The sequence below is a fragment of the Sinocyclocheilus rhinocerous genome, unplaced genomic scaffold (assembly GCF_001515625.1).
Source record: "Sinocyclocheilus rhinocerous isolate Xijiao unplaced genomic scaffold, SAMN03320098_v1.1 scaffold554, whole genome shotgun sequence".
In the NCBI taxonomy this organism is placed as follows: domain Eukaryota; kingdom Metazoa; phylum Chordata; class Actinopteri; order Cypriniformes; family Cyprinidae; genus Sinocyclocheilus; species Sinocyclocheilus rhinocerous.
This window is the reverse complement of record NW_015627893.1, coordinates 814435-828377: the sequence shown is the minus strand read 5'-3', so window position 1 is coordinate 828377 and position 13943 is coordinate 814435. Positions and strand designations below refer to the sequence as shown.

Genomic DNA, 13943 nt, shown 5'->3' with positions numbered 1-13943 from the left:
GCAGAATGGGGATGGGACTGCACATAGGTTTCAGCACAAGGGGTTGTAAAATCGTGGAAAAGATTTATGGAAGACAGAAAGAGAGTTTGGCATACTTTGTTAATACGATGGACACTGCGTCGTTTAGGATGCTCTCTCCAAACACCAGCATATTGAGCACAGGATCCACGCTCAGAGCGTTAAATATGGCGATAGTGGCGACTGGATCCACGGCAGAGATCAGAGACCCAAAGGCAAAACTGCAGAAAAAAAAAAACGAAGACATGAATGTACCATGTCGAATCCTCTTTGCTCAATAGTTTCAGTAATTTCCCAAGCCAAATTCTCACCTGTCAGTCATTGTCATCTTGTAAATTACATCAGCCTATTGAAAAGAAACATGGAAACATAACAGTCATAATCATTGAGAAATCATACCGAAGGAGCTGTTAAGGTGTGCCAACTAGTCGAACTGGATAAACCACTTAATGAACTCACTTACACGTCTGTTTACATGGAAAGACATGGGAGAAGCTGTTAATGCCTAACAAAACAGAAAGAGGATACCTGTCCCAGGAAATAGATTCCCCCTCCCACGATGAAGGCTGAGATCGCTGTTCCAAAAACGGCAAATAATGTGATCGAGCCTATGTTTTGGAAGAAATTACCCTGCGGAATAAACAACTGATTGACCAAAGCATCACAGTCATATGTATATCAAAAGTTGATGACTTGAGGGCAACCAATACGACCACAAAACTATTAATAGTGTTTTTATTTACAAAGTTCTGTAATGAAGTTGTAAGGGAGAGACTACACACATACTGTAGCTAGAGGCTATTACTGGTATATCATATACTGGCAAAGTGCACTAAACCGGCTTAGTTTTGAGGCACCACTAAACGAAATGACAACTTGCAGTTTAGTATTTGAGATTCAGTAACTACTCTCACCAATTCAGTTTGCTAAGTAAAGGACAGTTTGTTGGACAGTAACTACTGAGTTGGGATCTTTTTTTCACTGAAAGAACCGGTTCATAACAGAAATCTGTTGTGAACTGAAATACACTGGTCAAGCTGCCAGCGAGGAGAAAGCAATAGAAAGACATGCTTTATTGCTATTCTGTCTTTCTTTTTATCACTTCCAATTCAGATTCTTTCTTCCTTCTGAAAATTATTAATATTATAGTATTGTTTACCTTATGTAATGAGTATCCAGACTCAAAAATGATTGGCGGTAGAAGTAATAGGAAAAACATATTGGGACGAAACATCTCTTCTTCCTGTGAAAGAAAGAAAGAAAGAAAGAAAGAAAGAAAAATTACCATGTGTATGTAAGGGAAACAGGTCAATTTAGCTCAAAGGGAATCATTTAAGATTTTAAAGGAATTCGGCTCCTCGTGTTTCAACTGTTCTTTATCAAATCTTACATTGTCTGATTCGGTCTGATACCCTACATGTACTTGAACAAGCAGACTCACATTTTGTGTTTCATTTTGGATAATGTTCAATGTAAAGTTGAATATTGTCATTATTATAGTAATAACACGGTTGACTGCATGACAAGGTTGGTTGTCACGTTTGTCTCATTTTTCCACTTCCTTTGTAAGTTTACTTTAATTTTAACAGATATATATATATATATATATATATATATTACAGTTTCATTATTTATTCGTTCATTCTTTTCACATTATCATTTAAAAAAATATATATATATTATTTTGGTAACACTTTAGTTTAGGGACCAATTCTCGCTATTAACTAGTTGCTTATTAGCATGCCTATTATTACCATATTGGCTGTTTATTAGTGCTTATAAAGCACATATTCTGTATGAGCATATTCTACATCCCTAATCCTACCCAACACCTAAACTTCACAACTACCTTACCAACTATTAATAAGCAGCAAATTAGGAGTTTATTGAGACAAAAGTTATAGTTAATGGTTTGTTAATAGCGAGAATTGGACCTTAAAATAAAGTGTGAGCATTATTTGCAATATTTTCTTTATGCTCATGTACAGTAAGGCAGTCTGAATTACTTATTCTGAATTAAATGTGTTGTATTAAAACATACATGTATATTATCACACTTCATTTTTAAGGTCCAATTCTCGCTATTAAATAACAAACTATTAACTACGACTTTCGCCTCAAACTCCTAATTTGCTGCTTATTAATAGTTAGTAAGGTAGTTGTTAAGTTTAGGTATTATGGATGTAGAATACGGTCATGCAGAATATGTGCTTTATAAGTACTAATAAACAGCCAATATGTTAATAACAGGCATGCTAATAAACAACTAGTCAATAGTGAGAATTGGTCCCTATGCTAAAGTGTTACCATGTATATATGTATATGTGTGTGCATGTAAATACATACATTATACTTGAGCACAAAGCAGAACTGTGTTTCTGTGATAATAATGGCATGAACAGAACTGCACAAAGACACACTTCATGCATTTAACAACCAGTGCACCACATGTAATCATTTGCATGCTCTCATTCTTCAAGTTCCTGTGCAGGGAGGCCTTGCTCTACCACATTCTCTTTCAGTTCCACAATGATCCGTCACTTTTGGCGATCAATGAAGGGGAAAAAGTTACATTTTTGGTCCATGAAAGTTTCAAACAATTCACAGGAACAGCCTTGAGAACAGCACAGAGATATTAGACAAATTTGGATGTGTGTATGTGTTAAAACACATGAACCCAAGGCTCTGCATGGGAGCTAAAGCTGGTGGTTGGTGGCTGCTAACCAAGCGTTCCAGCATGTTGCAACAATCAGTGATAATGCGACATTTCTTCTGATTGCATCTCAAAATTTTTGTTGGGACTGCAAGAACATTTTAAAGCATGATAGGAAAGCTTCTGACGCCAAAGTTGTTACAATCAGAAGGCAGCAAAATGATGTTGCCTCAAATCAGAAGCATTAATCTTCATGGAAACCGTGTCTACGTAAGTACGCGAATGCAAACACTTTTAGCTATGCAAGCTCGATTTGAGAAAAATGTGTCAGAACACTTTTTGAAACACAAAGGAAACGCACATTGCATTCTCAGAGCTGTCGCAAGGCCTGCTACAGCGGACGTTACTGTAAACCAGAGGGGTTTTTAAACCGTTCCTGGAGCCCAAGACATGCTCTGTGGAAATTTGAGTGAGTGAGTGAGTGACGTGACATGTGGCCAAGTATGGTGACCCATACTCAGAAATAGTGCTCTGCATTTAACCCATCCTAAGTGCACACACACAGCAGTGAACACACACACCGTGAACACACACCCGGAGCAGTAGCAACCATTTATGCTGCGGCGCCCGGGGAGCAGTTGGGGGTTCGGTGCCTTGCTCAAGGGCACCTCAGTCGTGGTATTGAAGGTGGAAGAGAGCGCTGTACATTCACTCCCCCCACCTACAATTCCTGCCGGCACGAGACTCGAACCCGCAACCTTTGGGTTACGAGTCCGACTCTCTAACCATTAGGCCACGACTTCCCCTTTCATTCAGAATAAGTAATTCAGGAAATTTTCATTTGTAAATACTGAACAAGAATGATATAATTGCTTTTTAATTGGATGGAACTCAACATTTATATGCCATGTTTTTGTGCTTACTTGAGTATAAAGTTTTTAGTTTTACATCTGACTTTTAAAACACTTGGGGAATGATATTAACACCAAGAGCTAAACGGAAAGTTGTTGATGAAAGGTCCATTCATGCCTCGGGCAAAACAAAAACAGCTTTCAACATGTTCATGTGCTTTAATGGAAAAAAACTATGAATAGAGATTTCATGTTTTAAAGGGATAGTTCACAAATTCTGACAAGATTTTTGTAATGAAACCTGAGAGATTTCTGTACCTCTTGTTGAAAGTCCATTCCACCAAAACCTTGATGTTTTATTAAGTGTGGTTTAATCCAAGTCTTTTGAAGAGACACTGTCACTTCATATGATAAACAGATTTATTTTCGATTTTTATTAACATATAAACATTAAACAACACGCATTTAGATTCATATGGTTTAATTTTATGTCTTTATCAATGTTTTTAAAAGTTTTGGTATAATGGACTTTTAATGAGGATATAGAAATCACTCAGGTTTTATTAAAATGATATTAATTTGTGTTTTGAAAATGAATAAAAAGGCTTAAGGGTTTAGGAATGGCATGAGGGTGAGTAAATCATTTTAATTTCCAGAATTTTCATTTTTCTGTGACTTTTCCTTTATGGAAGGGGAAAAGATACACTAAAAATCCTTGCTCTTGTTCCAAGTCTTCTGTGGAATCTGTCATGTGAGCAGTATTAAAGTGGTGCATTTGAGAAAAAGAGTATGCTGCACATGGATAGCACTTTAAATCAGCCACTTAAAAGATTTTATTTCAGTTAGTATGATGCTTTAGGAGGTCTTGGCCTATGTAGACAGCAGACAACGTAGCAGCCGACTAGGGCTTGCTGAAGGCTGATTTCAGTCGATCCCTTCAGCACTAAACATGTACATCACATGTACAAAGTTTTGTCAAGACACGTGGTTGCATATGGGCCAAGAGCATATGGGCCGACGAGTAAAGGTGCACTGAGTCCATCTGTAGCAGTGACAAGACAACAGCATGTCATAGCCTCAGGAGGACAAGCTGCTAGCAAGAACCAGCATGTTATTCTGAGGTTAGCCTCAATCAATCAATCGATCCAATTTATTACACACTCTTTTTTCTTTTTAGCTCAGCTAAAACGGTGTAGCAAATTAGCTCAAAAGGGAAATGTATAAATAATTACAATTATTTATATCAGCTGCCAGTAGTAACTGTAGCAGAATTAATATTGTCATCAACTAATCTGTTCGTCCAGCGAACATTCCTTGTAATTTCATATCAATTCTAAGAAAGTATATTTTCGTGGCCACAGAAAATAACCTTCTTATAGTGACGTGACGTGACATGACATGTGGCCAGGTATGGTTACCCATACTAGGAATTAGTGCTCTGCATTTATCCCATCCTAAGTGCACACACACAGCAGTGAACACACACACACCGTGAACACACACCCGGAGCAGTGGGCAGCCATTTATGCTGCAGCGCCCGGGGAGCAGTTGGGGGTTCAGTGCCTTGCTCAAGGGCACCTCAGTCGTGGTATTGAAGGTGGGAGAGAGCGCTGTACATTCACTCCCCCCACCTACAATCCCTGCCGGCACGAGACTCGAACCCGCAACCTTACGAGTCCGACTCTCTAACCATTAGGCCACATCTTCCCCCGACATTAGTACTAATGCATTAGAGCATGTAGCTAGATCGGAATCGTAAAGGAGCATTATTCACAAGCAGGGCCAGAAACTCATGTAATTTGTCCACAAAATGTTATTAACTAAACGCTAACACACATAACTAATTTAAACAAACAAACACTCACTCACATAATGGGGGAAGGGCAAACGAGACTTGATGGATGAAACCATCAGGAAAACCAGAGAATGAAGCTATGAAAAGAGTCAGATAACCACCTGAGTAAAACCATCAGGGCCGTTTATAACGGGGTCTATAGCTTATACTAAACCTCTGTTTCGTTTAGTTAAATGTACAATACTTGCATTGCCTTGGTCGTTGACGAGTGTCCGGATGCAGTCTCGGATGAAAGTCTCGATGGTTTCAAGGGTTTGGACTTGCGATCACGTTCTTCTGGGTTTGAAGAGTGATGAACTCCAAAGATGTTCGGACTCGATGGTGATTGGGAGTTTCTTCCCAGTGGAAAGTGAAGAGCTAAGAGAGACATCAGCTGAGATCCTAGGATCGTTGGTGAATGGAAAGTCAAGGCCGAAGCCTGGCACAAACTTAAGGGTTCCAGAAGAGTTCTAGCTCAGCATCCCCATCTTCTCTGAATCTAACAGAACTGCATACTGGCTGTGTCGAGGTCTGCTCTGGGACTTAGCGACCAGAAGACGGGAAGGTGATGAGAGACGAGTGAAGAGACTAAAACCCCTTTCACACTGCACGTTGGTTCTGGAAAATTGCCGGAAAATTGCAGGAGTGCCTTCTGTGTGAACGTAAACACGTCCCGGGATTGATTCTGGGATCGATCCCGGGTTGGGGACCTAGTAACATTGCCGGGATCAGTCCCAGAACGAGCTCTGTGTGAACAAAAGCCAGAACCAATGCCGTAAAGGGTGTGTCGTAGTGATGCACGTTATCGCACGACTCTTTTACTGGGTGTTTTGAATGCAGATCAACGTTTGCGACAAAAAAAAAAGTGCAAACTGGTATGAAGCAGAGATCAGGGAGCTCCTCACTATCCGTGCTGAAGCTGAGATCGTTCGCCAGCTTAGTGGAACGGTACACGTCACATTACACATCGTAATGTCACGTGTCTTTACACTGGAAAATCACTGGCAGTGTGAATGAACCAAAATCAAACGATCCCGGGACAAATCACGGAACACATTATCCGTGTATTTTCCGGAAACTCTGTGTGAAAGGGGCTTAAAAAGCCAAGCGGGTCACTGAAGTGAGGCCTTTTCTGTGGAGGTCACACCTCTCGGGGGTCAAAGAGCCAATGGTGACTTGCACTTCTGGAGGGAAAGTTTATGACTCTTTGTCTTAGAACATGGTATTTTGCATACGTAATTGGATTGGGTGTTGATGCCAAAACTGTTAAAGTTTCTTAGAACACTAGCATATTGCATGGGTATCAACATACAGTGGGTACGGAAAGTATTCAGACCCCCTTAAATTTTTCACTCTTTGTTATATTGCAGCCATTTGCTAAAATCATTTAAGTTAATCTGTGTGAACAAAAGCCAGAACCAATGCCGTAAAGGGTGTGTCGTAGTGATGCACGTTATCGCACGACTCTTTTACTGGGTGTTTTGAATGCAGATCAACGTTTGCGACAAAAAAAAAAGTGCAAACTGGTATGAAGCAGAGATCAGGGAGCTCCTCACTATCCGTGCTGAAGCTGAGATCGTTCGCCAGCTTAGTGGAACGGTACACGTCACATTACACATCGTAATGTCACGTGTCTTTACACTGGAAAATCACTGGCAGTGTGAATGAACCAAAATCAAACGATCCCGGGACAAATCACGGAACACATTATCCGTGTATTTTCCGGAAACTCTGTGTGAAAGGGGCTTAAAAAGCCAAGCGGGTCACTGAAGTGAGGCCTTTTCTGTGGAGGTCACACCTCTCGGGGGTCAAAGAGCCAATGGTGACTTGCACTTCTGGAGGGAAAGTTTATGACTCTTTGTCTTAGAACATGGTATTTTGCATACGTAATTGGATTGGGTGTTGATGCCAAAACTGTTAAAGTTTCTTAGAACACTAGCATATTGCATGGGTATCAACATACAGTGGGTACGGAAAGTATTCAGACCCCCTTAAATTTAGAGACCAAACATGGTATAAGTCAGGTGACATTAACTAGTGATCTATCATAAGCATGCATAAAACAGTATACAACCATATAGACCAGTGGTTCCCAACCCTGGTCCTGGAGGCACCCCAACACTGGGGGGGATTCTCTCTACATACTTTTAGGTCGTAAAGTTTATCTGATCTGGCTGAGATGTCCTGGTTGCCATGGTAACCATGGGCCTGGAGATCGTTCACAGAAATGCTGGCACTTAGGGTTAGTCTGGTCAGTCTGGTGTTAATCAGTCTGGTGTTGGGTGAGGGGGACTGTGATTATTTGTTAATCTAATGAATAATTGATTTGTTAAATCTAATGAACAATTGTGTGTCTGATTGGTCCAAATGCTACAACTGTCACTGATACCTGCGAGTGAGACAAAACATGTCCCAAAAAATTCCCCGTCTTCATTTTGTAAAACAGGAACAGTACTAGCGTTTGAAATGAATCAGAGATGATCATTAGTATGTTTTTAAATCAAATGTACCAAAATAACATTACCACGCACTACATCTATAAAGACAGCTGTCCTTAACTCAGTACTTCATAGTAGTGTTGTCAAATGTTCAGGTACAAAGTTAATATTTTAGTTGAAAGTTTTAAAATGTCAAAAGAGTTTATGTTTGAGCTCTGCATGCTTGCAACATAACCAACAAAGTGTAAACACAATGTAGAATAAGAGAATACGACATTCATGTGTAGTCAGTTTCACCGATTATTGGGAGTATTATATCTGAGTGCAGAGCTCAGTCAATGAACTTAAAGTGAACAGAAGTAACTGACAGGTTCAGTAGGCAGCACTCTTAACTCGCCTTCTGTATATAATCCATTCACAATTTGAAGTTTTATTTTTCATCCAATCTGAAATTGTGATGATGCATCAATTACAGCAAAGAACAGACAAAAAAAAAACCGATGTCAAAATATATCTGTGCATTAAGTCTTGGAGTGTAAATGTAGACAAATGGGCTACATGATAATGTTTTTTTATTGATTGATTGATTGATTTATTGCACTGATTAATAACTCATTAATAACTTTAATATTTTGTATTTTCACACAGTTAAAAAAATAGCTAAAAAGGTAAACAGTTTTTACTACAGCGCCGAAACTGGTTATGAACATTACTACTTTGTCCTGACAGTAAGGAAGAGGTTAATTTGAAAAACATTTCAAAATAAACCATTGAATACAATTTCACAGTTGTCCTTTCTCATTATCAAGACTGTCAGATATTTATGAATACTGGAGTTTAGTTTAAATATATTTATATTTATATTTAAACTAAACTTTAGAATTCATAAAAATATATTTAATTAAAATTCACCAACACCAACACCACTGAACAAATATCTTGGCGTTTTGAAATAAGTATGGGGTTGTTGGCATTTTTAATAATGTTTTTTATTTTTTTTAATAAGTGTCTTATGCTCACCAAGGCTGCATTTATTTGATCTAAAATACAGTGAAAACAGTATTATTGTGCATATAAGTTTTAATAACCTTTTTTTTTTTTTAAATATGTATTTTAAAATAGAATTTATTCTCTTGATGCAAAGCTGAATCCCACCCCTAGGGATGGGTTACGATTGTCAGCTACAGTAATTGTCCAACCACCAAGTAGTCGACTGGCAAAAACAGACAGTTTTAATGTTTTTCTTGTGTTTGTTCCGATATCTCTAATGCCTGCTGTGCTTGAACAGTAAAACCCTTCCAGAGAAGAGAGTTGCATCTGTACATTTATGCCCTGTAAAGCACAGATAAAAGACGGAAACAGCTGCTGCATTCCCCCCCTTTTTTTTTTTTACACCATGAGTCTTACACCATGAGGATTGCACTTTTAAGAAGGTGTGTATATAAAAAGTTAAAAATAATTCCACTTTTGAAAAATCATGTTGAGACCCCCGCATTCTCTTCATCCAGCTGTTACTGAACACAAGAACGCATTTAATGTGACGATGCCCTAAGAAAAGGGCTCAGATGAACCGAAACTCCATATGGTCTAGCAAAATTACTTATTTTCAAAATCTACTAGTTGGCTGCCTAAATGACTAGTCAGTTTTGTACACTTCGTGCAGAACAGAAACACCTGCTCATGCCACATCTCAGAATCAGTGCGCTGCAAACGCACAGAGTTGAAGCACAGTTCAGAGGGGATGAAGCAGAGACACGATCGAGAGGGTCTCTGGTTACCCAAACACAGCGAGAACTGAGAGGCCCTCTTGACCTTTAGACTTCCTGAAACAAAAGGAAGCTCTGTCCTCACAGAGCCTGGCATCACCTCACATCCCAGACAAAAAAAATGTTAAAGCCTGAAACGGAGAGAGATGAAAAGGTGGAGAGAGGAAGAGAAAGGAAAGGCATGCATGAGAGGAAATGGGAACTAGAGAAAGAAACAAAGACATTGTGAAGAAACAGGAGACAGAAAGAGAGTGAAAATGTAAGAAGAAAAAGGGAAGGGGGAAGCACCGTACAGAAAGCGGTATGGCACATGGAATCAATTCCTCTGCTTGCAAAACTAAAAATTTCCAACATGCTTAGGAAAATCTGTGCAATCCTCAAAGTGCAAAGTGCAGTGAAAAAAGTGCAATCCTCATTAAAACATACCCAGGTGACATTAAAATAAAATAAAATAACTATGTCAAGATTTTTATTTATTTATGTATTTATGTATGTATTTATTTATTTATCAATCACTTTTACCCGTTAATTCTGGTTATTTCCCATGGAAAGATTCTCAGTAGATTATCATTCTATTTTAGTATTTTGGGGTTTGGTTTTATATTTTATACTGGATATATATATATATATATATATATATATATAATGTTTACTATGGTAAAATGCACATTATAATGCATATGACTAAGACTAAATAAATGCAAATATTTGTTTTCTTAATTATATGTTAAATAATATTTCCATGTTAATATTCATATTACAGAGACCATTGCCATGTGCTGACCTGAGGTTTGATGTCTAGATCAAGGCAAGGCCACAACGGTAATCACTCACTGGCCACTCCTCGGTATATCTGAACCTGCATCTCTTTTTTCACCCCTCCCATTAACAAATATAGTTAATCGCTGTTAAATATTTGAGTACTTAAGGTTGCTATTAGTAGGGAACGTTTGATGCTAGTCTTTTGTACTTTAATGTATGTGTTTGTATGATCCCCTGTGATCACCGATCGCTCAAATCACAGACGTGGACGTATTTGTTCACACTGCATCGCATTTGTAAAATATAAGTTTTACATGAGAGTCTTTACTGTAACTTTTAATCAATTTAATGTGCTCTGAAGTATCGGTTTCTTAAAGTTTTGATCACTAGTGTAATGTTCAAGTGTAACCTTCATAAAACAGGGTGGGCAAAAAATACAATGCAGCACCTTTGTGCAACAGCAAACTATTGGTTAACACTTTACAATAAGCTTCCATTTAACGTTAGTTAACGATATTAATATAACATGAACTAACAATGCACAATATTTCTACACGATATTTCTAAAGCATTGACTAATCTTAATTTCTAATTAACATTAGCACCTGAGCTAACAATGAAGCTAGATTTTTATTAACAAATGTTAACAAATATGAATACATATAACAAATGTACATTGTTAACGTTACTGAAGGCATTAACTACCGTTAGCTAAAGAAAGTTTATTATAAAGTGTTACCTTAGTCTGAGACAACAGGGCTTCTTAAACACGCAGATGATCTCATGATCAAGACTCTGTCCGTTTGTGTTTAAAGGAGAGTAATCGAGTACTGTAGACATGTTTTTACGCAGTTTAGTGTAAAGAACAGTATCTAGCACATGTATGTGTTTCTTTCTAGAAAAGGCGTATCAGTTTATCTAAAACACTGCGCCTACGCTAATGTTGTTTCAAACACATTTGGCTCAGAGGTTTTATCACGGTGTCTGGTGTCATTTATCCGGATTGATTGCTAAGATTCTGCTTCGACTGGGATATCCAATTTATACGTTTAAAGAATCGATTGATTGATATTTGTTTCACTATTTTCAAATTCAACTCTACAAACATGCCAATCTTATCCTTACGTCATAAAGATAGCATTGTGGGACTAACAGAAACTGGCGAATCATTATTTGGACAAGCGTGTGGTATGCACCTTTAGGAAGAAACTGCCTGCAGTTGACAATGAAAACTCACATTTAATCATTTTTAAACTAAATACATAAAGTTATAGTGCGACGACATTTATGATATTAGCGTCTAATAAATTGCATCTATTTGGAAAATTAACAACTTTTCATTAGGTAGGCCACAATTAGAAGAGGGTGGGCCCATGTCCATCTGGACCCAACCGTAACACCACTGCTCCACGAATGAATGCGATTATATCACAAGTCATCACAGGACACCAGGACTAAAGGTCAACTTGTGATTGGATTACCAAAGGCTGATGTTAATATCAGGTATAAACAAGGCAAAAATCAAACCTTCAGACAGAGAAACAAGCTTCATCTGTGGTTTATAGTGATGACGAGAGGACCATACCTCACCAGGTCAAGAAAATATGATCATATTACCCCAATTTTACAGTCTCTGCACTGGCTACCTATTCAGTTCCGTAACAGTTACAAAATATTATTACTTGCCTATAAGGCCCTTAATGGGTTAGCTCCTGCGTACCCAACTAGTCTTCTACCACGCTACAATCCATCACGCTCCCTAAGGTCGCAAAACTCTGGACTTTTGGTAGTACCTAGGATAGCAAAGTCCACTAAAGGAGGTAGAGCTTTTTCGCATTTGGCTCCCAAACTCTGGAATAGCCTTCCTGATAACGTTCGGGGTTCAGACACACTCTCTCTGTTTAAATCTAAATTAAAGACACATCTCTATGGCCAAGCATTCAAATAATGCATATCATAAGCTTGTACTGCAGTTATATCTGATCAAATGCACATTATTATTCTTTAGCTTGGGTTAAACAAATCAATTTTGCTTGGTTGGAACAGCAGCTACGCTAATTATGTCCCTATTTGTTTCTCTGTTTTTGCCACGGGATTGACATCCCGTGGTAAACTAGGATTTACACAAGCTTCAGTCTGGATCCAGAACACCCGAGAAGAGATGATGCCAACCCCTCAGAAGACCTCAGATGATGCCAACCCTGAAACAACATACAGAACTACCAAATTTTGCTATAAGTTTGATAGTTCTGTATGCTGTTTCAGGGTTGGCATCATTTCATTCTTTTGCTTGGGTTGAACACATCATCTTTGCTTGGTTGGAATAGCAGCTACGCTAATTTCGTCTCTATTTGCTTCTCTGTTTCTGCCACGGGACTTGCATCCCCAGATAACTAGTAATTACACAAGCTTCAGTCTGGATCCAACCCTTACGAAGATCTGAGATGACCGAACACATGAGAAGAGATGATGCCAACCCCCAGAAGACCTCAGATGATGCTAACCCTCAGACAACATACAAAACTACCAAATTTTGCTTAATCGCAAAGTTTAATCGCAACATATAATCATTGCAGTTAATAGTGTTCACCGTCTGTTTGATTACGTGTAATTTGTAACTATCCGCATGATTTTTACTGTACATTTCTACCATAGTCACCACTAATAACCTATTCCTAAATATAATGTAGAAACTTCATATTTTCTGTAAAGCTGTTTTGCAACGATTGGTATCGTGAAAAGCGCTATACAAATAAACTTGAATTGAATTGAACTGAATACCTTCCAGTTGGCCAACTGCTGCGACTCGATGATCTTGATGAACGCTCCCATCAGAATCCCTGAAAAAAAAAAAGCCAGATCCCAACTACACTCTGAAGAAGTAATTAGCTGCTATATGGATTATTAACAAAAGACTAGGTTGGATGAACCAAAGAGGAACAATATTTTGTAGTTTGTGACAAACATATATAAAGAGAAATCGTTCTTCTGTGATACATAAAAGAAAATATTTTGAGAAATGTCTCAGTGTTTCTTGTTTGTTTGTTTATAATAGACAATAGAACTATAAAATGCACCAAAAACGCAACATAATTACGAAATGAAAAATTTTTATTTGTGCGCTGTAATCCAAATCTTCCGAATCCAAACGACTGCGAGGAACAGACCCAAATCCAAGCCTTTATTCGGCGATTTTCATCTCCATCCCGAGCAGCGAGTCCAGTTACCGTGAGCAGCAAAGCCCGCGCTGACTGACGCGCTCTTTACAAATTCAAATGTTGCCGCTTCAAGAATCCATAGGACTGCGAAGAACAGACCCAAATCCAAGCCTTTTTTCGGCGATCTTCTTCTCCATCTCGAGCAGCGAGTCCAGTGACCGTGAGCAGCAAAGCCCGCGCTGACTGACGCGCTCTTTACAAATGCAAATGTTGCCGCTTCAAACAACAGGTTTTACAGCAGGATAATCAAATGCTCATTGGCTCTCGCCTTCACGGAGTGGATCGGGAAAATAATCTGGATAATATTTTCAGTGATTAACAACATAAATTCTGCTCTGCACCTCACACAAACCTACTGTATTCCCAATGATTGTAATTGCATTTATCTGTCTGTCATGTTTTT

At 38.5% G+C, this 13943-nt stretch overlaps 1 protein-coding gene across 2 annotated transcripts in view; it reads right to left on the bottom strand.

The window, feature by feature from the left end:
* Window positions 1-13943, bottom strand: part of slc9a8 (solute carrier family 9 member 8) — a 46315-nt gene that overhangs the window by 15544 nt on the left and 16828 nt on the right. For both annotated transcript variants that reach the window (XM_016548353.1, XM_016548352.1), the window contains exons 4-8: window positions 13104-13162; window positions 1178-1261; window positions 547-648; window positions 330-364; window positions 96-239 (exon numbers count right to left, since the gene is read on the bottom strand). In XM_016548353.1, the coding sequence (XP_016403839.1) occupies window positions 96-239; window positions 330-364; window positions 547-648; window positions 1178-1261; window positions 13104-13162 (424 nt within the window). The remainder of the gene's footprint in view (window positions 1-95; window positions 240-329; window positions 365-546; window positions 649-1177; window positions 1262-13103; window positions 13163-13943) is intronic.